Source organism: Anopheles funestus, chromosome 3RL (assembly GCF_943734845.2).
Source record: "Anopheles funestus chromosome 3RL, idAnoFuneDA-416_04, whole genome shotgun sequence".
Lineage (NCBI taxonomy): Eukaryota > Metazoa > Arthropoda > Insecta > Diptera > Culicidae > Anopheles > Anopheles funestus.
In genome coordinates this window covers 50,207,759-50,235,588 of record NC_064599.1, presented here as the reverse complement: position 1 = coordinate 50,235,588, position 27,830 = coordinate 50,207,759, and the positions used below count along the sequence as shown (strand labels likewise).

The 27,830-nt window shown below is 44.2% G+C and overlaps 2 protein-coding genes and 1 long non-coding RNA gene across 3 annotated transcripts; 1 reads left to right on the top strand and 2 right to left on the bottom strand.

The window, feature by feature from the left end:
* Window positions 1–295: 295 nt before the first annotated feature.
* On the bottom strand, window positions 296–1,328 carry LOC125769730 (uncharacterized). The gene is made up of 2 exons (XR_007419096.1): window positions 672–1,328; window positions 296–612 (listed from the first exon to the last, which is right to left on the bottom strand). It is a non-coding gene; the product is annotated as an uncharacterized LOC125769730 (long non-coding RNA).
* Window positions 1,329–18,599: 17,271 nt separating this feature from the next.
* On the top strand, window positions 18,600–25,657 carry LOC125769695 (histone H3). Its single transcript, XM_049438504.1, has 8 exons — window positions 18,600–19,290; window positions 19,362–19,518; window positions 19,677–19,834; window positions 22,991–23,618; window positions 23,777–23,862; window positions 24,881–24,966; window positions 25,037–25,098; window positions 25,177–25,657. Exon 8 carries the CDS (start codon window positions 25,247–25,249, stop codon window positions 25,655–25,657), a length of 411 nt encoding a protein of 136 aa, XP_049294461.1. The 5' UTR covers window positions 18,600–19,290; window positions 19,362–19,518; window positions 19,677–19,834; window positions 22,991–23,618; window positions 23,777–23,862; window positions 24,881–24,966; window positions 25,037–25,098; window positions 25,177–25,246.
* Window positions 25,658–26,208: 551 nt separating this feature from the next.
* Window positions 26,209–26,704, bottom strand: LOC125769703 (histone H2B). Its single transcript, XM_049438511.1, has one exon. It carries the CDS (start codon window positions 26,693–26,695, stop codon window positions 26,321–26,323), a length of 375 nt encoding a protein of 124 aa, XP_049294468.1. The 5' UTR covers window positions 26,696–26,704; the 3' UTR covers window positions 26,209–26,320.
* Window positions 26,705–27,830: the final 1,126 nt, after the last annotated feature.

Here is a 27,830-nt window from a genome sequence, read left to right as displayed (position 1 = left end):
ACGTTGAACGAGGAAGTAGCGATATTCAACGCCCCTGGCTCCTGCGACCATGACCACGTGTGATCCGGACCACGTATGTGAAGACCACTCCCCATCTTATGACCTATCCTCCTTGTTCACAGTGTGAACAGAAAATCATGACAAAAACCTATTGTCACAGCTTATCGGCTCTTATCAGAGCCACCAGATATATACAAAAAGATATTTTTGAGACCTTTGAAAACACTACACAATGTAAGAGGTCCTTGAATGATCTTTTTTTCTTTTTAGACGACGACGACAACAACGCATTTGTTAAGGCTGAGGTGTAATTTAGCAGGATCAAATGTGTTAGTCTCCCACTATGAAGTTACAACTGAGATACTTATTTTGCATTGGAACATCAAACACGGAATAATCAGTTCAGCATGCTGAGGGATCATTCGGATTAATACTGCTATGTGAAAAACGCGTGCTGTTCCCACATTACACTAATTATGACTTAGTTAATAAGAACGTAATTACATTATTGATAATATGGAAAATATACAATACCTTCACATATTCCTTTACCTCGTGTATTATATGTTCACAAATTTCCTGCACGGTCCGGGATACAGATGGACTTGAGACCTGAAGTTAATCATTAGTTAATAAAAGAGTATATAAGTTAATTGCTTAAAATAACTTACCCTAAACATAAAGGATAGCGATTCATATGAGTCCCCAGAGGCCAAAAAGCGAAGCGCGATGGCAAGCCGTTACTTAGCAGTTATTGCTTTACGCATTGTTGTATCTACTCTGCATATTTTTGGACCGATTAAAGACAAACATGAAGGAACTCCTCCCGATTGAGTCGCAGAAAATCGTTCATCCGGTTGTTGGCACCTTCTCCATCGATTGCCTTTAACAATCGGTTCCACACATCTTCCCTTTCCAAAAAGAAATCCGTAACCCAGATCCGGCAGTTTTCTGATCGCGATTCTTCCTCCTCCTCCTGCTCTTCTATCAGTAGTAGAGCTGTACTCTGTTGGTTTGGTTGGTGTTGGCCTGTGTTGGTTTTTAGCTACATAAGAATGTTTCATTCCCGATTTAATTGTGCTGAATTTACTAAACTTTATTTTACTAATAATTTATAACACAAATATTGATAATTTAAAATTAAAAAATAAACAAATTGAACATTCCCAGCGGTCAAGCTTTCATGCGTTTCACCTCGTTTCATCCCCTTTCAACCCTCGTTGGCCTATCTTTTGCGTGTCAACACAAGCTATCTCTGTTTTATCGTTCGTCAAACATGTTCTTGTCTCGCTCTTTTCACACATTGCCGAAATTCGACGTGCTCCGCGTTGTGTATGTACACCAAGGCTATTTAAAAAGACCAGGTGGTGGAATGTAGAGCATTTTGACATTCAAGAAGACGTAAAACAAGAAAACATCGTTTGACAAGGGTGGGGGCGTTTGACAGCATACCAAATACCTAAGCAAAGATACACCGACTGTTTAAATTGCAAAGCTATTTTCATTTTAGGTAAAAATGTTGAAGGGATAAGGTGGCTGGAGGGTACGTTCGATATGGTTGATCTTGTTAAAGTTATTCTTGAAAGCTCCAAACATGTATACCTATAAATGCCATATACAGCATAAAAAAGAAAACGCATATCACATCTTCAGGTATAGCGTAACACCCCATCTGGAAAAGAAGCTTTCTACTGCACCCCCTGTGCATGCATCAATTAAAGTAAAATAAGTTTACATCTAATCCGAAACGTAGCAAGGACTGATTATCCGACTACATGGTAAAAATAAGTGTAATAAGTTAGAAATGGCTGGCTGGCCTTAGAGGACGTTAAGGCAAAAAGAGAGATAGAGAGAAGTTAAAATCCATGTTTAAATATTTGCATGCTTCAAACAAATTTTACATCGATAAAATAATAACAATTTCGTACCAATGATTTGAGTAATATGTATATTTTACCATCATTATTTTGTTATGCATTATGACACATTGACTATACACATAAAACCAGTGTTGTAAACCTAAGACCCCCACCCGCTTATGTCAAAATATCTGAAGAAGAATTTTGGCAAAACTCGCTAATATTCGACCTGGTCTCCTAAAGGGACCTTGATGTACACGCCGAGCTTATGGAATATCTTTGTGTCAAAACCATTTTGACAGCACCGTCATTCTTTGGCCGTCATATTTTGTTATACTTTCGAAGTGCAAGGTTTGGTTAGTTTATTGCATAGTGTAGTATCGTGCCAGGTCGTTCTGCTCCCGTCGATAGTCGAACATCGAATCCCCGTTGCCTTCCCTAAGCGGTCTGCTCCTGCGCCTCTTCATGTGTGTGTGCGGCAACCCAATTAACAATTCCATACAGGGAAACACACATGATAAGCTGCGGAGAGCCCACTTTTGGAAATCGGGCAAGCGAATATGAAAGTAGGGAAGGTTGATACGGAAACACCCAATATGTTAGCAAATCGCCCAATATAGATACGAAATCGCGTGCAATTGATATACAGGGAAACACACATGATAAGCTGCGGAGAGCCCACTTTTGGAAATCGGGCAAGCGGATATGAAAGTAGGGAAGGTTGATACGGAAACACCCAATATGTTAGCAAATCGCCCAATATAGATAGGAAATCGCGTGCAATTGATATAAAATGTCAGATTGGCGAGGCGGATTGAATGCTGGGTATATACTTGTCGGTTCGAGAGTTGAAAAATGTAAACAAATATTTTTAAAATAATTTTTAATTATATTACGTAGTTTGTGGTACGGTGGCGGTGGCCGGCGTACCTTTCCAAGATCGTCCTTTAAGCGTGCGCATGCTGACATTAAATCCAACTTCGCGCGCCACGCCATAAAATTGTGTGGCGTACATTTTCCGATCCTCGATGGTCGTCGGTGCGTTACGCCGCTCCGGTATTAGCTTCACCATCTTCAAGGGGTAGTTGAAGCCTTTTATTTCCCTCGCTAGGGTGGTAGTGGAAACTCGCACACCGTGTTCCTGCAACAATTTTTGTGCGAGTGATTTTAGCGTCAGCGTACAATCGTCATTCATCCAGCATTGAATATCGCTTATGGCTTGCTGCGATAATATTTTCTGCCCGTTGCCACCACGTTTCTTGGCTTTGATCTGAAATGCTGTTTGGTATTTTTTGACAATACCGTAAACTGTCGTTAGTTTTATATTCAGCATTTGGCTATTGGCAGCATGAGTTGCTCCATTTTCATACGTTGTTACCACGCGCTCTATCTTCGTTGCTCGTAGTCTTTCGACGTCGAAGTGCTTGCACTGCCCCGTTCGCACTTTGAGCTAGTTCAGAGCTTTGGCTAGAGCACATGTTTGCTTATATAAAATTAAAAATTGCCGATTTTAGTTACAGTTAGTTTGCCTCAGTCCTTTGCTCGATTGTAACTTACTTTATTCTTACACGGTACGGTCTTGAAGCAAAAATTCATCGGCAAAGAAATTACTCCTTTTGTACTCAAGCGCCTGCAAGACATGAAAAGGCACGGAAATTTTAAACTTTGACACTATTTTAAATGAACTATTGAACTATTTTAAACGTATACATACCTTCAGGGGCATGATTGTATACACCAAAAACTAACGTACGTTATGCTATTTTGTAAATATCCACAAAGCACACAAAATTTGCCAAAGATTAATCCGTAAACTTGTAGACGCTTCGCTTGTAGACCAATATGAAATATTTTCTATATCCCAACGAATTTTAGCCTTCTCAACAGAACAGTTTTGAACACGGGTGTATATAGGCACTGGTTTAAATCTCCAATTTGAATTTTAGCATGTTTTTGAAATACAGTTTACAGTTATAGTTCGCAATTTCAGTTTGAGCGAGATAATATTATAATTATATTATTAAACAATAATTTTGATACGATTTTCGAATGCACCAACTACTTAATTTAATTAAAAATTATTTTAAAAATATTTGTTTACATTTTTCAACTCTCCGACTTTATACTTGCAACTTTATATCAATTGCACGTGATTTCGTATCTATATTGGGCGATTTGCTAACATATTGGGTGTTTCCGTATCAACCTTCCCTACTTTCATATTCGCTTGCCCGATTTCCAAAAGTGGGCTCTCCGCAGCTTATCATGTGTGTTTCCCTGTAAGGTCGATTGCCAAAGGTGTATAAATAAAGTCATATGTTACAATCCCCCCTTTAATATAATTTTTAATCTGTGGATAATTCTATTGATAAAATTCCATGAAGCACTTAATATAAATCTTTTCTTCCTTAATTCGTTATTACTTCGTTATAGGTCAGGTATTATTATGAAAACGTTTTTTTTTTTTTTTTTTTTTTTGTTAACGGGTAGGGAACCTTCAAAAGGTACCCACCTCGAAGGGCGGCTTGCGGCTACAAACCAATCCCTCCGAGATGGGTTATGTGGGATTCATCGTGACGCTGGGCCCGTGAAGCGGACCCGGCAGCCGATGCGACCCTAACTAAACCACTCCTCGACCTGATCCGAACCCTGCCGATGCGCTTGATGTGCGTAGTACTCCATGCAGGAACGTTTGTGCGATGCACCCATCCTGTTGACGCGCTGCTGCTTTCCAATGCTGCCACTGCGTCATCCGTCCTAGTTGTCTCTGCTGCTGCTGCTGCTTCGTGCCTTCCTTCCGCTGCTGCTGCTTGATTCCGCCCGTCCGTAGCCGCTGCTTCCGGTGGGGTCTAGCTCCTGCTGCTGCTCTGGTTACTCGTTGCTGCTGCTGCTGCTTCCGTTGTCGTCATCCTTTGGTGCGGTCCCGTTTGTTCCGTGTTCCGCCGTCGTTGTTGTCGTCTCCGTCTGGCCGTAGGTGGACTTTCCTCATTCCATCTCACTTGGAGGTTTCTGAAGATGGTCCTTGCGGCGGTCCGGACTGCTTCCCATGTGTTGCTGTTGGCACACATTTCCGCTGCAAGATTTTGTATCGTCAAGCGGGTGTGGCTCTGCTGCTGCATCTCGTGTTGGGATCGAGCAAACCGTGGACAGTGGAACATTACGTGGTCGACATCTTCCACTTGGTGTTCACACACCGGGCAGTTTGGCGAGCCGTCGAGGATGCCTTTTTCGACGAAGTAGCTCCGGAGAAACCCATGCCCTGTAAAGAGTTGAGAGAGATAGAAATCAATTTCTCCGTGCTTGCGATTTACCCAGGACATAATGTCCGGGATAATTCTCCTCGTCTTCATCCCCGGCGATCTCGGCTGCCCCGCTCCGGCTGTCCATTGTTGTTGCCAGCGTCCCATGGTCTCTTCCCTTTGCCGCTTTCGTATGTCTGGTCCTGGACTTCCCCTCGCTACCTTTTCGTCGTGGCAGCGGATGTCCTCCTCTAGGAGAAGGACTAACGGGATAGTGCTTGCGACCACGCAAGCGGCATCGTAGGAGACCGTTTGGAAGGCACTGGCCACTCGAAGAACTCCTGTGCGGTGCGTCCTCTGAACCGTGGTCCGGTGAACGTCCTTCTGAAGAAGCGTCCGTCCCCACGATGGTGCCGCGTAACGGACAATGCTATTCCAAACGTTAACCAAGGGTCTCCTTCTGCTGCTTTTTGGGCCACACTTATTCGGCATCAGAGCGGTCAAGACATTCGTGATACGTGATGCCTTGCTGCAAACCTTCTCCAAATGCCGACCGTGGTGCTGTTTGCGGCAGAGCTCGACCCCCAGGTACTTGAGCGATTCCGTGGATACGATCGTGTGTCCCCCCGCACGTAGTTGACCTACCTGCGGGTTGTGATGAGTGCAGAAGATCATGTAGCCGGTCTTTTGATGGGCCAGCTTCAATCCCACTCCATCCATCCAACGCTCGATCATCTCCAGATTCCTCGTAGCAAGGTTGCTGATTTCCTGCGGGTCCCTCCCTATAAGGGTGAACGCCACATCATCAGCAAACCCTATAATGTCCGCACGCTTTCCGAACAGCTCCAAACGAAGAAGGTCATCGTACATAACATTCCACAGTGTTGGTCCTAGAACCGAGCCCTGCGGGACACCTGCCGATACTGGTAACGAGACCATTCCTTCATCCGTTTCGTAGTGGAGCGTGCGATTCGTGAAGTAGTTCCGCAGCAACGCCTGGAGGTACGGTGGCGTGTTCCTTCGCTGCAGAGCTGCTCCGATCGCTGTCCAGTTGGCCGTGTTGAAGGCGTTCTTCACGTCGATTGTCACCATCGCACACAGTCGATCGCCCCTGCGCTTCTTGTCGAGCGCAACCCTTCCGTTGGCAATCACCCTGTTGATGGCATCCATGGTTGAGCGTCCTTTCCTGAATCCGTATTGGGCATCAGCGAGACCGCCCGTTGCATCCAGATGCTCCGTAAGTCTGCGCTGTATGAGTCGCTCCAATACTTTTCCCAGAACACTCAGCAGGCAGATTGGCCGGTACGACGATGATTCTCCGGGTGGTTTCCCGGCCTTCGAGAACAGCACTAGCCGTTGACTCTTCCATTCGACGGGGAAGTGGCCGGAATCGATGTAATGCTGGAACGTTCTCATGAAGACGCGTGGAAACGCCGTCATCGCCGCAATCAAGGCCACGTTCGGAATGTTGTCGTCTCCTGGGGCACGCTGGGGATTGAGCGATTTTGCAATGCTCACCAGCTCACCCTCGGTAACGGCATCCCGTGCCGTGTCCTCGTCCGTCAATCCTGTTGCCGTGGGCCATTCCATGGGCGGTTGCACCGGAAAAAGTTCGCCGACGATGTGCTGCAGCTTGGCTGGATCCCGTTCCATCGGTACTCGGGCTCCTTGCCACATCTGCCTCCGGATTTTGTAGCCTGGCCCGAATCCGAATCCGTGGGGCCCCAGCTGTTCCGGAAGTTGATCGCCCTGCTCCTTCTTGCTCCGCTTGACCGCTTGCTCCAGTGCTGCTCTCGCTGCTGTGTACGCCGGACGGCGATCCTGTCGCTGCTCTTCCGTTCGGGCTCGCCTGAGTCTTCTCCGCATCTCGATGTAAGTGCGACGTAACTGAGAAATCTCGTTATTCCACCAGTACACCGATCTTCGTCCTCCCCGTGCTGCTGGCAATCTCGGCATCGTCGCGTCGCAGGCAGTTGACATTACCTGCGTCAACTCGTCCGCCAAGAGGGTGCGATTGTAGATGTCCAGTGACCCCAGAATTTCAACGAACAAGTCCTTGTTGAAATACCGGGTTGCCCATCTGCTCTCCGAAGCCTGCTGTGCACTGCGTCCCAGGTTACGCTACGTCGTCATCCTCCCGACCGCAAACTTGATAGTATTGTGGTCACTTGGATTTTCGTCGCAGACTCGCCAGTTATTTTCCCCCAGAAGAGACGAGCTGCAGAAGGAAACGTCGATAATGGAACTACGGCCACTGTTGTTGCTCCAGGTTGGCCGGTTGCCCCGGTTCAACAAGACTAGCTCAAGTGATGCCATAGCATCCATCACCACTGCTCCCCTATGAACTCGTTCTCCATCGTTGTGTCTGCGTTCCATCCCCCACGCTCCTGACCAGGCGTTGACGTCCCCGCCGATCACGGTGTCCCGATTCCGCGGAATCACCGACGCAATTTCGGTCCATTTGCGTCGATAATCCTCCACTGACAAATCGGACCCCACAGGAGGTAGATACACGGAGCAGAAAACGATACCACGCATTTCGACCACGACGAAGTAATCCCGCCGATTCTCGATTATGCGTTGGATAGGGTATCTTCCTGCCGATACTGCTGCAACTCTGCCCGTCGGATCCGCGACCCAGTTACCGTTGTTCTCCGGAATCCGGTATGGATCGGCGATCAACACTATGTCGCAGCCTTCGTTCCGAGCAGTCTGCATCAGCATGTCCTGGGCCAGCTGGCTGTGATTAAGGTTCTGTTGAAGGACATTAATCATGACGAGGTCGGTTTTTTACCCCTTCTCCTACTTGGCGGCAGTTGCGCTGTCCGAACGAGTGCCCGGTTGCTTCCGGGCCCTTGCAGACGAGGCACTTCCGTTCCTTGGTGCACGGTCCTGCGTGCTTAGTCTCCGCACATCGATGACACTTGCTTGACCGATCCTTCCCACGGCAGTGAGTGGCAATGTGGCCAAACTCGTAGCACCGATAGCATTGGCGCTTCACCTCAACCTTCTTGAACCGGCAGCACTGGCTGAATCCGATAACATGCTGTTTTAGTAGCACGTCGTCCGTTACTGCCACCTCTGGGCATCCGAAAAATGCGACCAGCGTTCCGTAATTGGATTTAACGGTACTGATCTGGTCCGCGTAGATCGTGACTCCCAGGGCTGTGCTTAGGTCCGTTGCGATTTCCTCATTGGTGCAGCTTGGTGGAATGTTCGTGCAGGTGAGGCGAGTTGTGGGGGTCCGTGGTCGGGCTTTCGCTTTGCCCTCCAGTGCTTCGGACACTTTCCGCCACATCTCAAGCGTCTCGTCGTGGCTCTTGCAGGACAATTCCAGAAGAATATTCCCCTGGAAATTCATCCTTACACGCTCCACTTTCTGCCGATCATCCCCCAGCTTTTCCTTGAGGATGCGCATCATCTCGTCCTGTGTTGTGTTGTTCGTTGTTTCCAACTCCAACGCATCTGGGACGCGATGCGCACGCTGCTTCGGTTGTTTTGGTTGTTGCTGATGCTCCGGCTGCTGCCGCTGCTGCTGCTGGTTCGCGTCAAGCGCCGCTGCTTCCTGCTTCCGCTGCTTCCTCCGTGCCCGTCGCTTGGCCTGTTTGCTCAGAACTTTTGTCCATTCGGGCGCCGGTTCTTGAGACTTGTCCTGGTCCTGTCTGTTGTCCGTAGTCTTGTTCTTGGTTTGTCTGCGCTTGCGTTTCTTTGTCTTTTTGGCTGTTTGTGTGACTGTGTGTTTGTCTGTTATGTTGCTTGTCTCATCGTTTGAAAGGGTCAAGGGTGTGTCCGTGGTCGTGGGGATGTCTGTTTCAGAGTTTTGTGTGGTTTCGGTCTTTTTGTTTGTTTGTGTTTTGGTGTTTGTGTCTTTTGGTGTTTTTGTCATTTTGTTTGTGTGGGTCGAGGGGTTGTTTGTTTGGGTGTCCTGTGTGTTTGTTGGTTTGTCTGTTTGTGTGGTGTCTTTGCTGTTTGGGTTGTCTGATGTGTGGTTTATCTGTGTTTGTGCCAGTGTTTGTTTTATTATGAAAACGTTAATGCGATACATAGTCCCGATGCCTCAATGGTGGTTGTATTAACCGTTTGGATGGACCTGATTCAGATGCTGTCTTATCCGATTTTTGTCCCGAATCCGGGATGATCTCAGTAAGAGAACTCGAACGCATTAATTTGCCTGGAGAATCATGATCTATCTTTTTAAGATGAGCTGAACTTCTTCTATATTCCTTGCCTGTTTCCTTTGATTGAATGATCGTATCAGTACCTTTTTTATGGCGAACAATAAATTCTTCATTGCTGAATTCCGTATCTAATTTGTTCAATCTTCGCATTCTTTTTGCCAAAACATGATCACCTTCTCCTATTGAGCCCTCCTGCGCGTTCCGCCTTTTATCAGCATATTGCTTCCCTTTCTCTTTTACCAATATGTCTCTATCTCTCACTTCCGGGTCTTCCTGGAATGATGACACTGAAGGCAATTTACTTTTAATTCGCCGTCCAAACATTATTTCCGCCGGAGATTTTCCTGTTGTCGGATGTTTGGTTGCATGGTATGTCAGTAGGTACATGTACAGTTCTTTTCGCCAATCGCGTCCGAGTTCTTGTGATATTCGCAATCGTTTCAAAATCGGACGGTTTTGCCTTTCGACCTCTCCGTTCGATTGAGGCCAATAGGGAATGGTTTTCCTAGTAGATAATATTGCAAACGCTCCACGCCCCAAACAATGCCTAATGCTTCTTTCTCTGTTTGACAGTAACGATGCTCTGTGTCGGTTAACGCTTTGGATGCAAAGCTGATAATTCGATGTCAGTCGGTCTCGTCAAACTGGAGCATAGCACCTAAACCATGCGGACTAGCGACCGTGACTATTGCGGTTCGGTCCTCGACTTTATAAAATCCCAAATTCTCAATTTTTTTCATAGCTTCCTTTATGGCACTAAATGCCTTTGCTTGTTCCTTTGTCCACTCAAATGTTGTATCCTTATGCAATAATCGGCGTAATGGTTCATCAAAAGTAGCTAACATTGACACAAACTTATTCAAGTAATTTGCCAAATCGAGAAAACTACGGACTTCCACTTCAGATCGTGGCTCCCAAAATAATAAAATAGTTTCAACTTTGCTTCTTGCCGGCATAATTCCAGGTTCCCCAAGACTGTGTCCTAAAACATCTAATTCCGTTACCCGAAATGGACATTTCTCCCAATTTAATTTTTAGGAATTCCCGGGGAGGAACCCTATTTTTATTATAACTTCCTTCCTTGGCCGGTTGGCTGGCCTCACTCCCTTGGCCGGTTGGCGGGTCTTCCCTCTTGGGCCGGTTGGCTGGTCTTCCTTCTTGGGCCGGTTGGCTGTCTTCCTTCTTGGGCCGGTTGGCTGTCTTCCTTCTTGGGCCGTTTGGCTGGTCTTCCTTCTCGGGCCGGTTGGCTGGTCTTCCTTCTTGGGCCGGTTGGCTGTTCTTCCTTCAGGTCAGGACGAAAAACTGTCTCTGGTACGGGCATGCCACCGTTTTTATATCCTGCTGAGCGTGGTCCAAACCATTTCTTATTTTTCTTCTTTTTCCTATCCGTCGGTTGGTTTCCAGCCCGAGAACAAGGATCTCATTGTTCTCTGCCGGAGAACAAGGATTTGATTGTTCTCGCCCCGAATGGAAACTTTTCGTCCTTTTGTTGTTTCGTCCTAGGTGGCGCTTTGTTATTTGTTCGTGTCCTAGGTGGCGCTGTGTTTTATGTTCGTGTCCTAGGTGGCGCTGTGTTATTTGTTTGTGTCCTGGCTAATTAGGACGCTTTGGTCGCCACAAATTCAACTCCACGACTATTCAATCGACTCAACACCTCATTCAACCATTCATCATCCTCTTGCAGATATTTGCCTTCAACAAGTACATCATCAAGATACCAAACTGTCCCTTCACAACCAGATAGAATCTCATTCATTGCCTTCTGAAACAGCTCTGGAGCTGTTACCAAACCAAATGGCAGCCGTTTAAACCGATACAAACCACGTCGAGTTATAAAAGTTGTTTGACTTCCATTTGACTTCCCTGCTACAACCAATGGCGACACCCAAGTTGTTGGTCCTGTTTTTATCTCGATTATATCCCGTTTCAGCATTCCATCCAACTTTCGATCAACTGATTCTTCCAATGGTAAGGGAATACGTCGCATCGGCTGATATACTGGGATGACCTGCGGGTTCATCCTGATCTTTGCTGTTATGCCTTTCATTTTTGGAAACGGTTTTCCTTTTACTCTGTTTATGTCCAACCCAACTTTCAAAATACCCAGCTGTTTAGCCGTCATGTCACCCAATAGACAACGTTGTCCTCCTTCTACAACAAAGAACTCGGCCTGAGTTCGTTTGCCCGCTACTGCGATTTCCGCAGCAAAAGTGCCTAAAATAACAAGTGGATTTTGGCTTCCGTATGCTCGCAAGATCTTCGAGCTTCCTTTCGTTGATGAAACCACCGCAACATTTGCTGTTTTTAATTTCTCCCACACTTCGCCTGGGATCAAGTTAGCATCTGCACCGGAATCAACCAACATCTCTAAGGAGACTCCTCCAAGTAAGCATTTAATTACGTTCGATTCATTTCCAGAATAGTACGCATAATATGCTTTCGTCTCATTTGATTCCATTTTCGGTTGTTTTGCCTCTGACGATTCATCGATTGTTCTTATTTAACGCTTCATCGGGCCCTTTTCCGTGGACTTTCGGCACATTTGCTCAAAATGACCGATCTTCTTACAGTTTCTACATTCTTTCCCACGAGCAGGGCAGTTGAAGGATGCCGCAAAGTGATTATGAAATCGGCAAATCGTTCGCCTGGTATTTGTTTGATCATTCGTAAGTTCCGTCTTTCCGTTGTGGTTTGATTCTGCGTCCCGAAAAATTCATCTAGTTTCTCGACTGCATGGTCGTACCACCGGGTTTCTAGTACTACTAATGACACGTGCTCATGGTCTTTCAGGTTTCTAAATACCCGCTGCAGTGCCGGTCCTCCGAAGTGTAACAACTTTGCCTTCTTCTCCGCTTGATATGTTACCTTGTATGCCGCGAAGTAACATTCAACGGCTTCCTTCCAACTTTTCCATTCTGTTGCTAACTTCGCCGTTTCAATGTTGTCGCACTGGAACAGTGGCACTGGTCGTACTTCTTGCATCTACAATGCAAGAAAATAGCAACAACAAAAAAAAACACAATAAAACATTTTTCCACAACAGGGAAAAAACCAACTAAAAGGTGTCCAGACCAGTGTTCAACTCAACATGCAACAAACAAGCAAAATTGATCAAATCAATTTTCTATTCTCTTCTCGATGAACCACCTATCGTGTTACCATTAACACATTCGAGGCTTCTGACAATCCTCGCTACCTTTCCCGATGGCACGTTTAGTGTCCTCCGATAATATCGTTCCGATATACAAGGAAAATTATATGTAATTCTCGCACTCCATCCGGAGGAATCCATTGATTTCTGCCAAACTCCTTTGTACAACCCCGGAGAATTCTAAACAATACTCGCGCTTCTTCTGGAGAAATCCACTGATTTCCGCCATCTCCTTTGCACAACCCAGGAGAATTCTAAACAATTCTCGCATTCTTCTGGAGAAATCCACTGATTTCTGCCAACCTCCATTTTATAACCCCGGAAAATTCTAAACAATTCTCGCGCTTCTTCTGGAGAAATCCACAGATTTCTGCCAACCTCCATTTTATAAACCCGGAGAATTCTAAACAATTCTCGCGCTTCTTCTGGAAAATTCATTAATTTCCGCCATGTGATCGTTCTGGGAAAACTCGAATCGTTTTCGCCACTCTTCATATTTTCTATGTTCATGTGTTAATATCTACACGTTTTCCAAAAAAAAACGCTGCTAACTTTCCACCTTTCACGTTGAGCCATTTCAGCCAACAATCTATATACATGCACAATCCGGCTCATACTAGCCATTTCACCACGGTTTCCGAGAACTTCACGCGTGCTACCGATACCGACGCTTCTCATAACCTCACTCTTTATTACACTTGTTGCTTAATGTACAAAGTTATCCACTGTCTGATCACAATTTTTTTACTATTCTATTCGCTTATTTGACAAAATACATTATACGTTCCACTTAACAGGGGAAAAAACTCTGTATTTCCATCACCTTTTCGAGTCGAATCCAAAATCCTCGTCGCCAATTGTAGTATCGTGCCAGGTCGTTCTGCTCCCGTCGATAGTCGAACATCGAATCGCGTCGCCTTCCTTAAGCGGTGTGCTCCTGCGCCTCTTTCATGTGTGTGTGCAACCCAATTAACAATTACATAAGGTCGATTGCCAAAGGTGTATACATAAAGTCACATGCTACACATAGAATAGGGAGATAAAATGGTCATATAAGGTTAAAAATGGCTTCGAATCGAAAGAGCACGTGTTTTTCAAGTGACTGGATAGTTTAGTTAGGGATGTGGAGTTGAAAAAACACTTGGAAATAGTGATGATACTTGACCAGCGTGCCTCCGGAACAAAGTGGTGCTGAAACTGTTTGATGGCTGCTGAGAGTCTGGTAAGGCGTTTAATGCAACGAATTATATCAATTACATGTTATTTACATTACGCTTTTACAATTTCAGGTACATCCGAAACAATTTATTGCCGCGGACTGCAGAAGTGTACAAAGTGCCATACAGAGAGGGCAAACTTTTCCATCACATAAGTACGTACTTAGAAATATTACAGAAAACTTATTGAAATAACTGTTAATTTAAACTATTTTCTGTTTACAGACCAACACATTTGCCCACATTTTCCAGCAAGTGAAGTGTAAGCGAGAAATTTGTGAATAAAAAATAAAATAATTAAACAAAAAAACATTACATGTTTTGTCCTTTTTAATTGATGACAACTTTCCTCTATGCATAGCCAATAACGCACCCATTACTACGCGGCTACTGCGCTACACACTAACACATGCGCAAAAAAGCTCTTCGTTAAGCGGGCTTCTTAGTGGCTTCATATTGTCCTTAAGAAGCCACCAAGAAGGCCGCTTAACGAAGATGTTGCCCTCGGGTACTGTCGCAAATGGAAGTTAAAAATTGACGAAACTAAAACAGAAGCCATATTTTTTGCACGAAATTTGAGTCGTCGTAAGCTTCCAACCCAAGATTTAACATTGAGTAATGTAGCAGTACAGTGGCGCAATAAAATAAAATACCTTGGCCAATTATTAGACAAACGTTAGATTTTCAAACGTTATAGAAAAGGCAGAAAAACTTATTCAAGTATTATACCCATTTCTGACTTCCCAGGAGCATGTGATAAACGGCGCCGGTCCACACGGCAGGACCGGGTTCAAATCCCATCCGAATCGTCCTCCCGTAACAAGGACTGCTGACTATCCGGCTACGTGGTCAAAACAAGTCTAGTAAGCCAGAAATGGCCGGCGTAACCTGCAAGGTCGTTAAAGCCAAGAAGAGAAAGAGAGACCGATTTCTGAACACGAAATCCAAACGTAATTTGAAAAAATAAAATATTAATCTACTAGTGCTTTATGAGGCCAGCACACTTAAAAAGTCGGCTAAAGTTTGAAATAAGGATCCTCTCCCCCCTCTTACGGTCACTCATCTGCGTGTCAATTTTTCTTACAGGGTGGTTTGGAGACTATGCAATGTGGCCTGAATTTGATTTCTTTTTCTAATTACAAATACATTGTAAGGCTAAAGTCTGAAACAAGACCCCCCCCCCCACTCACGGGCACTCATTTTTTTCTCATTTCACTCAATTGTAAGGAGGTTTTCGCATAGTGAAAAGTGATTTATTCATCGAGGAACCAAGTTCCATACGCTGTTTGTGAAACCGTAAAATTTTCCTCATTTTTGGCCCAACTTTGCCCCATAGCTCCGCCGGTATCCAAGATATCGCCAAACTTTCTTCTGGCCATGGCTAGATGGCACTTGTGGCTAGATTTCGTTCATGCACCACTAATCGCTACCATGTCTGTGGCCGGAGCTATTCGCGAAAGCTCCAACGGATCGCCAATCTTTGACCTGTGGTCGATAGATGGCACCAATTGCTACATTTTCTTCTTCGACGGCCATGCCCTCAGGTGTCTGTGTCTCGAAACATAATTAAAAAACACGCAACCGATTTCGAACCACCCTGCACGAAAAAAAGTCACTCAAATGAGTGCCCGTGAGTGGGGGGGTCGTGTTTCAGACTTTAGCCAAAAAATCAAATTCAGGCCACATTGCATAGTCTCCGAACCACCCTGTACAAAAAATTGACACGCAGATGAGTGACCGTGAGTGGGGGGGGGGTCTTGTTTTTATTGTGATTGCGCGAGGAAAGTAGGCGACTATTACCGATAGCTGGCAACGATAAACTAAACTTCTTTATTGAGTTCAAGTTTTATATATACATGGAATCAATTGTCACATTGACACATTACAAGGTTTATATATAGAAGGTAGTAATGAATTGATATTCCAATAGTTTTAAACTTTAGCCCATTGTAAGGGGGTTTTCACATAGTGAAAAGTGATTTATTAATCGAGGAACCAAGTTCCATACTCTGTTTGTGAAACCGTAAATTTTTCATAATAAAAAGAAACACGCAACCGTCACAAACACGATTGTGAACCACCCTGCACGAAAAAAGTCACTCACGTGAGTGAGCGTGAGAGGGGGGTCCTTATTCACTTCCCTGCGAGCAAGGTAACTCATTTTCGGTTGGTTTTAGCATGCCGCCTGTGTTACTCCTACACGAAAAAATTCTGGTGCTCCCTCTTCTAGTCCTTTGCCTTTGAAACGAACCGTGCACACACACAAGCACACAGTTAGTGATGCCGTCGATCGTGTTCAGTTTGTGTTATCGTTTTGCAGCGAAAGACGCGTGCCGAGAAGCCTTCGATAAAATAATTGATATTTGCTGAATATATTGATAAAAGGTATGCTAATGTGTTTAATTTGGCAATGCTGGGTAAAATCTTACTAATTACGATTTTCTTTCCAGTTTCACAGTTTCATTTCAACCAGTAAGGAAGAGAAAAACATTTAGCCGGCGTCGTTGATGCATCGAAGCTACGTTGAAAAATCACAGCGCGAAGGTGGCTTTAGTCGCTCTAACATAGCGCGCAGCTTTAATGCTGGAACAGGATCGCTGCGATGGAAGTGCGAGATGGAAATAATTTGAGCTCGGCTCGGTCGATGGCGGCCTATACGTACAACCAAAGGACCCATGTTTTTACACGGGTTCCTCAGCCATTTCTCCCAGTTTTTCATACTTCTACATAACCCTCGCCTGTAAATCTCTCAAAAAATCTCTCTCTTTGTCTGCCGGGTCTGGCGGGCGGGAACGAAAGCGAAACGCAAAATCGCGGGAGAACGCACCATGCTTTTTGAAGGGGCTCATGAAAATGGTCGCTCATCCGCCGACAGAGGACTTCCTCCAGGCGGATGAACGCCATCACTGAGTTCACCCAAAATTCACCAACACTATCTCAAAAAATAGGCTCTGATTGTTACCCGGGGTGTGCTAGTAGTGTGCTAGCACCGTGCTGGCACTGTGCTAGCACTGTGCTAGCAGTGTTCTAGGTGTGCACTGTGCTAGGTTTGTGCACAGCACACCTTAGTGTGCTTTCGTGTGCGCAAAGCACACCAAAATGTAATACTTTACCCAACACTAGTCTCAAAGTACCATGGAGTGGAGGTTTCAGAATTTAGTACTAGAGTCTGCGTAAACTCTCGGGAAGTTTTATCGCAAGGAAATTTTGTATAAATTACAATTTTTTTTGCTCGGTTAGATCAAACCGTATCAAGACTTATTTGATCACGTAGCTTCAGTCCATGTCAGTAAACTACAATTACCAATAGTGAATCTTTTACTAAACCGGGACGTTTATGTATGACTTTTTAATCACGATTTACATAAGTTTGACTTCGCTACGAATTCTAATCTTTCTGAAATTGTATCACTGTTGAATTTATTGCAATCACGCACCATATCCAGCATGTTTTCGTTTTCGTAGCATGGTCTTTCATTTCGAAGTGTGCGAACTCGTTTGCTTGAATCTTCCGTTTGAATGTTCTATGTCTTTCATACTGTTTTCATCAAACTTTGCCGCTTCCGACGCATCCGCCATAATCTCATCGATGAAGTTCGCTTTTAAGCCGTCACCTTAACTAACCGTCACCAAGCATTCTTTTAGTCTGTAAATTATATAATTAATCCAAATTCTCTGTGAGTAAATGCATGCTTCAGTTGTATCTTTGTAACTATTGTACAAACAGAACACAAAACAAAGGCCAATTTACGAGTTTCCCATTACTCGCTTGTGTTGCGTCACTGTCGCATACAGTCAAGTGTGCTAACGCAACATTGACACAGAGAGCCGCGTACCCAAAACTGCACGCGGGTTTACTAGGAGAGCTCGGCGTAAGCACCGCCCACCAATTCTGAGTTCAGCGAGAGTCCACGCCTAGGGGGAATCATGACGTCATCGATCATCCGAGCCCAGCATCCAAAGGCGCACGCAGCTTAGTATACGGATCGTCTCCCACTGCAGGTGTATTGGTGTAACGCAGCGGATACAAACAACATGAGATAGAACACTCCCCCGCAGGATCGAATCACGTGATTAGGATAAATTTTGTGGCATTTGTATGACCATATTAGGCCATGAAATCATAATCCGACGATTTCAAACGCGTGACTGGGAAGCGGAATTAGTATATAAGAAGATAAAAATCTAGAATAAAATCAGTAGTTGATCAGTAATCGTCTGAGTCGTTACTTTCAATCCGAAAAATTGGTTTTACTAACTGCGGTATAGAGGACCACTAACGGGTTAGTATTCGATTAGTGCTAATTTCGTAAAACGGTTGAGTCGTGTAGGGCCTAAGGTGAGGAAAGGGCTAACCTTCGCGAGGTCTGCACCTAGGAGGGTCCACCCCTTAACAGCTTGGAAGATTTTTTGGCATAAACTTTCTGGCTTGCACCTGACTCCGAGTTAGTGATTTGCAATTTTTGCGTACATTCGGTTTTTCTCGTGCTTCGTATTTCTCTTCGTCGGAGAAGTCACTATTCTCGTTGACAACACATTCTCTCGATAATAGTATTGCTATCAAACCTTTGCGTTCGAATTCGAACCGTATCTCGGCTATCTCTCTTTTCTGTGCCAATTGTATCTCACGCATTAGCCCCTCATGCTGCAACTGTAACGCGCGCTGAGTTACGAGCGACTGCTCGTTTACGCCCTGACGCCTGAGCAACTTGAGCCTTCGATTCCGGCACTTGGGATGTCCACGGCGGGGACTTCGCGCTCGTTCCTCTGCTTGGTCAACCATTGACGAGACGCTGCGGCCTTTTCTTTTCGCCGTCTCACTATCTTGTAGTGATGAGAATTCCGTTCCGAACCTACTAGGTTGGTTCCGTTCCTTGAATAGAAAGAAATAAATACGGCCTCAGTTATGAAAAAAAAATTATTCAAAATTTCCGTTGTAGTAGGTTCGGCGAACCTACCAGGTTCATTCCGTCCCTTATTGAAAAGAAATTGGTTCCGTTCCGTTCCTAAAAAAAGGAACTTTCTCATTACTACTATCTTGGGTTTGTTCCTTACCTTCCATGGTTTGTATTTCCTAAAATCTTTGATTAAATTGTCATTTTGTTGTCGTCATACCACAATACGTAGTACCACTGAACAATTGTTATATAAGGCTTTTGGGACACAATCAACAAACGGCCATCACCATCAGGAGCGGATGGATTCATATGCAGAACAACCGTTCTTTTATGTAAATATGTTAAATACGGCGCGAAAAGGCTTTTTGCTCGCTCTCCTCACTAAGCTGAATTAAACCAGAGTCCACCAAACGGTAACTATTTCACACGAAAGAAAACGCGAAAAATATTCCGAAATTTCCCGCGAGTGAACAACGGCTGATATGTGATTTTTTTTTCTTGCAGGTATTTCAACAGTGGACAGTCAAATCCACAGGACGAACGAACTATCATGAACAGTGCGTCGGACAGATCAGAGAATAGAAGATTGTGTAAGTATATCTAGTATCACTGAACAATTGTTTTACAAGGCTGATATGTGATTATTTTCTTGTTTCTTACAGGTATTTCAACAGTAGACAGTCAAATCCACAGGACGAACGAACCACCATGAACAGTGCGTCGGACAGATCGGAGAGTAGAAGACTATGTAAGTATATCTAGTTCCACTGAACAATTGCTGTACATGGCTGATATGTGATTATTTTCTTTTTTTACAAGTATTTCAACAGTGGACAGTCAAATCCACAGGACGAACGAACCACCATGAACAGTGCGTCGGACAGATCAGAGAATAGAAGATTGTGTAAGTATATCTAGTATCACTGAACAATTGTTTTACAAGGCTGATATGTGATTATTTTCTTGTTTCTTACAGGTATTTCAACAGTGGACAGTCGAATCCACAGGACGAACGAACAATCATGAACAGTGCGTCGGACAGATCGGAGAGTAGAAGACTATGTAAGTATATCTAGTATCACTGAACAATTGTTTTACAAGGCTGGTATGTGATTATTTTCTTATTTCTTACAGGTATTTCAACAGTGGACAGTCAAATCCACAGGACGAACGAACCACCATGAACAGTGCGTCGGACAGATCGGAGAGTAGAAGACTATGTAAGTATATCTAGTATCACTGAACAATTGCTATACAAGACTGATATGTGATTATTTTCTTGTTTCTTACAGGTATTTCAACAGTAGACAGTCAAATCCACAGGACGAACGAACCACCATGAACAGTGCGTCGGACAGATCAGAGAATAGAAGATTGTGTAAGTATATCTAGTATCACTGAACAATTGTTTTACAAGGCTGATATGTGATTATTTTCTTGTTTCTTACAGGTATTTCAACAGTGGACAGTCAAATCCACAGGACGAACGAACCACCATGAACAGTGCGTCGGACAGATCGGAGAGTAGAAGATTGTGTAAGTATATCTAGTATCACTGAACAATTGTTTTACAAGGCTGATATGTGATTATTTTCTTGTTTCTTACAGGTATTTCAACAGTGGACAGTCAAATCCACAGGACGAACGAACCACCATGAACAGTGCGTCGGACAGATAGGAGAGTAGAAGACTATGTAAGTATATCTAGTATCACTGAACAATTGTTTTACAAGGCTGGTATGTGATTATTTTCTTGTTTCTTACAGGTATTTCAACAGTGGACAGTCAAATCCACAGGACGAATGAACCACCATGAACAGTGCGTCGGACAGATCAGAGAATAGAAGATTGTGTAAGTATATCTAGTATCACTGAACAATTGTTTTACAAGGCTGATATGTGATTATTTTCTTGTTTCTTACAGGTATTTCAACAGTGGACAGTCGAATCCACAGGACGAACGAACAATCATGAACAGTGCGTCGAACAGATCGGAGAGTAGAAGACTATGTAAGTATATCTAGTATCACTGAACAATTGTTTTACAAGGCTGGTATGTGATTATTTTCTTGTTTCTTACAGGTATTTCAACAGTGGACAGTCGAATCCACAGGACGAACGAACAATCATGAACAGTGCGTCGAACAGATCGGAGAGTAGAAGACTATGTAAGTATATCTAGTATCACTGAACAATTGTTTTACAAGGCTGGTATGTGATTATTTTCTTGTTTCTTACAGGTATTTCAACAGTGGACAGTCAAATCCACAGGACGAATGAACCACCATGAACAGTGCGTCGGACAGATCAGAGAATAGAAGATTGTGTAAGTATATCTAGTATCACTGAACAATTGTTTTACAAGGCTGATATGTGATTATTTTCTTGTTTCTTACAGGTATTTCAACAGTGGACAGTCAAATCCACAGGACGAACGAACCACCATGAACAGTGCGTCGGACAGATAGGAGAGTAGAAGACTATGTATGTATATCTAGTATCACTGAACAATTGCTGTACATGGCTGACATGTGATTATTTTCTTTTTTTACAAGTATTTCAACAGTGGACAGTCAAATCCACAGGACGAACGAACCACCATGAACAGTGCGTCGGACAGATGAGAGAATAGAAGATTGTGTAAGTATATCTAGTATCACTGAACAATTGTTTTACAAGGCTTATATGTGATTATTTTCTTGTTTCTTACAGGTATTTCAACAGTGGACAGTCGAATCCACAGGACGAACGAACAATCATGAACAGTGCGTCGAACAGATCGGAGAGTAGAAGACTATGTAAGTATATCTAGTATCACTGAACAATTGTTTTACAAGGCTGGTATGTGATTATTTTCTTGTTTCTTACAGGTATTTCAACAGTGGACAGTCAAATCCACAGGACGAACGAACCACCATGAACAGTGCGTCGGACAGATCGGAGAGTAGAAGATTGTGTAAGTATATCTAGTATCACTGAACAATTGTTTTACAAGGCTGATATGTGATTATTTTCTTGTTTCTTACAGGTATTTCAACAGTGGACAGTCAAATCCACAGGACGAACGAACCACCATGAACAGTGCGTCGGACAGATAGGAGAGTAGAAGACTATGTATGTATATCTAGTATCACTGAACAATTGTTTTACAAGGCTGGTATGTGATTATTTTCTTGTTTCTTACAGGTATTTCAACAGTGGACAGTCAAATCCACAGGACGAATGAACCACCATGAACAGTGCGTCGGACAGATCAGAGAATAGAAGATTGTGTAAGTATATCTAGTATCACTGAACAATTGTTTTACAAGGCTGATATGTGATTATTTTCTTGTTTCTTACAGGTATTTCAACAGTGGACAGTCGAATCCACAGGACGAACGAACAATCATGAACAGTGCGTCGAACAGATCGGAGAGTAGAAGACTATGTAAGTATATCTAGTATCACTGAACAATTGTTTTACAAGGCTGGTATGTGATTATTTTCTTGTTTCTTACAGGTATTTCAACAGTGGACAGTCGAATCCACAGGACGAACGAACAATCATGAACAGTGCGTCGAACAGATCGGAGAGTAGAAGACTATGTAAGTATATCTAGTATCACTGAACAATTGTTTTACAAGGCTGGTATGTGATTATTTTCTTGTTTCTTACAGGTATTTCAACAGTGGACAGTCAAATCCACAGGACGAATGAACCACCATGAACAGTGCGTCGGACAGATCAGAGAATAGAAGATTGTGTAAGTATATCTAGTATCACTGAACAATTGTTTTACAAGGCTGATATGTGATTATTTTCTTGTTTCTTACAGGTATTTCAACAGTGGACAGTCAAATCCACAGGACGAACGAACCACCATGAACAGTGCGTCGGACAGATAGGAGAGTAGAAGACTATGTATGTATATCTAGTATCACTGAACAATTGCTGTACATGGCTGACATGTGATTATTTTCTTTTTTTACAAGTATTTCAACAGTGGACAGTCAAATCCACAGGACGAACGAACCACCATGAACAGTGCGTCGGACAGATGAGAGAATAGAAGATTGTGTAAGTATATCTAGTATCACTGAACAATTGTTTTACAAGGCTTATATGTGATTATTTTCTTGTTTCTTACAGGTATTTCAACAGTGGACAGTCGAATCCACAGGACGAACGAACAATCATGAACAGTGCGTCGAACAGATCGGAGAGTAGAAGACTATGTAAGTATATCTAGTATCACTGAACAATTGTTTTACAAGGCTGGTATGTGATTATTTTCTTGTTTCTTACAGGTATTTCAACAGTGGACAGTCAAATCCACAGGACGAATGAACCACCATGAACAGTGCGTCGGACAGATCAGAGAATAGAAGATTGTGTAAGTATATCTAGTATCACTGAACAATTGTTTTACAAGGCTGATATGTGATTATTTTCTTGTTTCTTACAGGTATTTCAACAGTGGACAGTCAAATCCACAGGACGAACGAACCACCATGAACAGTGCGTCGGACAGATAGGAGAGTAGAAGACTATGTATGTATATCTAGTATCACTGAACAATTGCTGTACATGGCTGACATGTGATTATTTTCTTTTTTTACAAGTATTTCAACAGTGGACAGTCAAATCCACAGGACGAACGAACCACCATGAACAGTGCGTCGGACAGATAGGAGAGTAGAAGACTATGTATGTATATCTAGTATCACTGAACAATTGCTGTACATGGCTGACATGTGATTATTTTCTTTTTTTACAAGTATTTCAACAGTGGACAGTCAAATCCACAGGACGAACGAACCACCATGAACAGTGCGTCGGACAGATGAGAGAATAGAAGATTGTGTAAGTATATCTAGTATCACTGAACAATTGTTTTACAAGGCTTATATGTGATTATTTTCTTGTTTCTTACAGGTATTTCAACAGTGGACAGTCGAATCCACAGGACGAACGAACAATCATGAACAGTGCGTCGAACAGATCGGAGAGTAGAAGACTATGTAAGTATATCTAGTATCACTGAACAATTGTTTTACAAGGCTGATATGTGATTATTTTCTTGTTTCTTACAGGTATTTCAACAGTGGACAGTCAAATCCACAGGACGAACGAACCACCATGAACAGTGCGTCGGACAGATAGGAGAGTAGAAGACTATGTAAGTATATCTAGTATCACTGAACAATTGTTTTACAAGGCTGGTATGTGATTATTTTCTTGTTTCTTACAGGTATTTCAACAGTGGACAGTCAAATCCACAGGACGAATGAACCACCATGAACAGTGCGTCGGACAGATCAGAGAATAGAAGATTGTGTAAGTATATCTAGTATCACTGAACAATTGTTTTACAAGGCTGATATGTGATTATTTTCTTGTTTCTTACAGGTATTTCAACAGTGGACAGTCGAATCCACAGGACGAACGAACAATCATGAACAGTGCGTCGAACAGATCGGAGAGTAGAAGACTATGTAAGTATATCTAGTATCACTGAACAATTGTTTTACAAGGCTGGTATGTGATTATTTTCTTGTTTCTTACAGGTATTTCAACAGTGGACAGTCGAATCCACAGGACGAATGAACCACCATGAACAGTGCGTCGGACAGATCAGAGAATAGAAGATTGTGTAAGTATATCTAGTATCACTGAACAATTGTTTTACAAGGCTGATATGTGATTATTTTCTTGTTTCTTACAGGTATTTCAACAGTGGACAGTCAAATCCACAGGACGAACGAACCACCATGAACAGTGCGTCGGACAGATAGGAGAGTAGAAGACTATGTATGTATATCTAGTATCACTGAACAATTGCTGTACATGGCTGACATGTGATTATTTTCTTTTTTTACAAGTATTTCAACAGTGGACAGTCAAATCCACAGGACGAACGAACCACCATGAACAGTGCGTCGGACAGATCAGAGAATAGAAGATTGTGTAAGTATATCTAGTATCACTGAACAATTGTTTTACAAGGCTGATATGTGATTATTTTCTTGTTTCTTACAGGTATTTCAACAGTGGACAGTCAAATCCACAGGACGAACGAACCACCATGAACAGTGCGTCAGACAGATCGGAGAGTAGAAGACTATGTATGTATATCTAGTATCACTGAACAATTGCTGTACATGGCTGACATGTGATTATTTTCTTGTTTCTTACAGGTATTTCAACAGTGGACAGTCAAATCCACAGGACGAACGAACCACCATGAACAGTGCGTCGGACAGATCAGAGAGTAGAAGATTGTGTAAGTATATCTAGTATCACTGAACAATTGTTTTACAAGGCTGATATGTGATTATTTTCTTGTTTCTTACAGGAATTTCAACAGTAGACAGTCAAATCCACAGGATGAACGAACCACCATGAACAGTGCGTCGGACAGATCGGAGAGTAGAAGACTATGTAAGTATATCTAGTATCACTGAACAATTGTTTTACAAGGCTGACATGTGATTATTTTCTTTTTATACAGGCATTACAGCAGTAAAAAGACCAAACGAAGTACATCGGATTGACCGGAGAAGCGTAGACTATGTAAGTATACCAAGTTCCACTGATCAATTGGTATACCAGGCAAGGATAGATTATAAAAAGGGAGATTTGGTTTTTCAGCTACCTGATTCTGAAGCATACTATCAACGCAGCCAGACGTCTTTACACGTTCCACTACCCAACCAGTGAAATGGCCCGTACCAAGCAAACTGCCCGTAAGTCGACCGGAGGTAAGGCCCCTCGCAAGCAGCTGGCCACCAAGGCTGCTCGCAAGAGTGCTCCGGCCACCGGAGGAGTGAAGAAGCCGCATCGTTACCGTCCGGGAACCGTAGCCCTGCGCGAGATCCGTCGCTACCAGAAATCGACCGAGCTGCTGATCCGCAAGCTGCCCTTCCAGCGCCTGGTTCGTGAAATTGCCCAGGACTTCAAGACCGATCTGCGCTTCCAGAGCTCGGCCGTGATGGCCCTGCAGGAGGCCAGCGAGGCGTATCTGGTCGGCCTGTTCGAAGACACCAATCTGTGCGCAATTCATGCAAAGCGCGTCACCATCATGCCGAAAGACATCCAGCTGGCTCGCCGCATCCGTGGAGAGCGTGCTTAAATCTCGCCAGTTCCCATCGTTCATCGAGGGGCATTATCCACTCAAACGGTCCTTCTCAGGACCACCACCAATATTGATCAAAAAGATATTTCGCAAACTTTCTGCATTTACAAAAAAACGGTTCGTATGTTGGAAGAATGAGCGTTTGTGATCTCAGCGATTTGGGAGTGCGATGACGCGCATTTGGGAGTGTGAAATCGAATGCCTGTGTCATCTGTGTGTGAGTGAATGGGTATGAATGGCTTGTTTGTATTACTGTGAAACTTTCGTTTGCTGTTGTCGAATGGTGGGTGATTCGGTGCCTTTTTTAAGGCTATCGGTTAAGCCCGTAAAGGGCAGCATGCATAATAACGCGGTTGGCGTTCAGTTTAGAACATTCATGAGAGCTTTGAGCCCGATGCTCTCCGCTGCGTACAGCGGTACTTTCGAGCAGTGTTCGTGATGCTTTTAACAAGTTAAAATTTAAGTTTAAATTGGCACAGACTCGGACTGAATGAACGCTTCGTAAAGGAAGGCTTATTTGATGTTTTACACGAATTTGCTATTAACAGAGAGACGCACTACTATAGAAAGGTTTAAACAGAAACATTCTTTTGAACAGATGCGTGTTGTGGTCCTGAAAAGGACCGGTTTGGGGTTCGGGTAGAATTGAACTCGGTCGAATTACTTCGAGCTGGTGTACTTGGTGACGGCCTTCGTGCCTTCGGACACGGCGTGCTTGGCCAGCTCACCAGGCAAGAGCAGACGGACGGCCGTTTGGATTTCGCGGGACGTGATCGTCGAACGCTTGTTGTAGTGCGCCAAACGGGAGGCTTCGGCAGCGATGCGCTCGAAAATGTCGTTCACGAAGCTGTTCATGATGCTCATCGCCTTGGAAGAAATTCCGGTGTCCGGATGGACTTGCTTCAACACCTTGTAGATGTAGATAGCATAGCTCTCCTTGCGGGTCTTCCTTTTCTTCTTCTTGTCCGACTTGGAGATGTTTTTCTGGGCTTTGCCAGACTTTTTCGCGGCTTTTCCACTGGTTTTCGGGGCCATTTCACGATGGTATTGTTTGCAACTACCGGACGAGTGGAAGCTGGGTGTCATACACCCAGTGTACAAAAAGGGCGACAGACTGGACTGTGCTAACTTCCGAGCCATCACAGTCCTGAATGCTGCCTACAAGATCCTGTCCCGAATACTCTTCTGCAGACTTGCGCCCCTTGCCACAGATTTCGTCGGAAGCTACCAAGCTGGATTTGTTGGAGGCAAATCGACCACCGACCAAATCTTTACTCTACGGCAGATCCTCCAGAAGTGCCGAGAGCATCAGATCCCCACGCACCACCTGTTCATTGACTTTAAGGCGGCCTACGATACCATAGATCGGACCGAACTATGGAACACCATGCAGCAGTACGGATTCCCTGGGAAGCTGGTACGGCTGTTGAAGGCCACGATGGATGGGGTGCAGTGCAAGGTGAGAGTATCGAACATGCTGTCGGAATCGTTCGAATCTCACCGGGGTCTAAGGCAAGGGGACGGACTCTCCTGTTTGCTGTTTAACATCGCTCTGGAAGGTGTCATGCGAAGCGCGGGCTTCGACATCCGGGGCACGATTTTCACCCGTTCTCTCCAATTCCTCGGCTTCGCGGATGACATCGACATCATCGGACGGACATCTGCGGCGGTGTGCGACGCGTACACCCGACTGAAACGCGAGGCCGACAGAATTGGATTGAGGATCAATGCGACGAAGACAAAGTACCTGCTTGCCGGAGGCTCTGACCGTGATAGAGCCCGACTCGGGAGCAGAGTATCAGTTGACGGCGACGATCTCGAGGTGGTAGAGGAGTTCTGCTACCTTGGTACGATCGTAACTTCGGACAACAACATGAGCAGCGAAATCCGAAGGCGCATTGTTCAGGGAAATCGTGCCTACTACGGGCTCCACAAACTCCTGCGATCCAGAAGGCTCCAGCAACACACGAAATGCACGATATATCGCACACTGATACGTCCGGTAGTCCTCTACGGGTACGAGTCCTGGACTCTGCTAACGGAGGATGCCAATGCACTCGCTATTTTCGAACGGCGGGTGCTAAGGACTATCTTTGGCGGTGTGTGCGAGCAGGGCGTGTGGAGAAGGAGAATGAACCACGAGCTAGCTGAGCTGTTTGGCGGTGCAGAT

Excerpts from the sequence above, each read along its gene's own strand:
- LOC125769703 (XM_049438511.1), bottom strand. The coding sequence starts at position 26,695 with ATGGCCCCGAAAACCAGTGGAAAAGCCGCGAAAAAGTCTGGCAAAGCC.
- LOC125769695 (XM_049438504.1), top strand. The coding sequence starts at position 25,247 with ATGGCCCGTACCAAGCAAACTGCCCGTAAGTCGACCGGAGGTAAGGCC.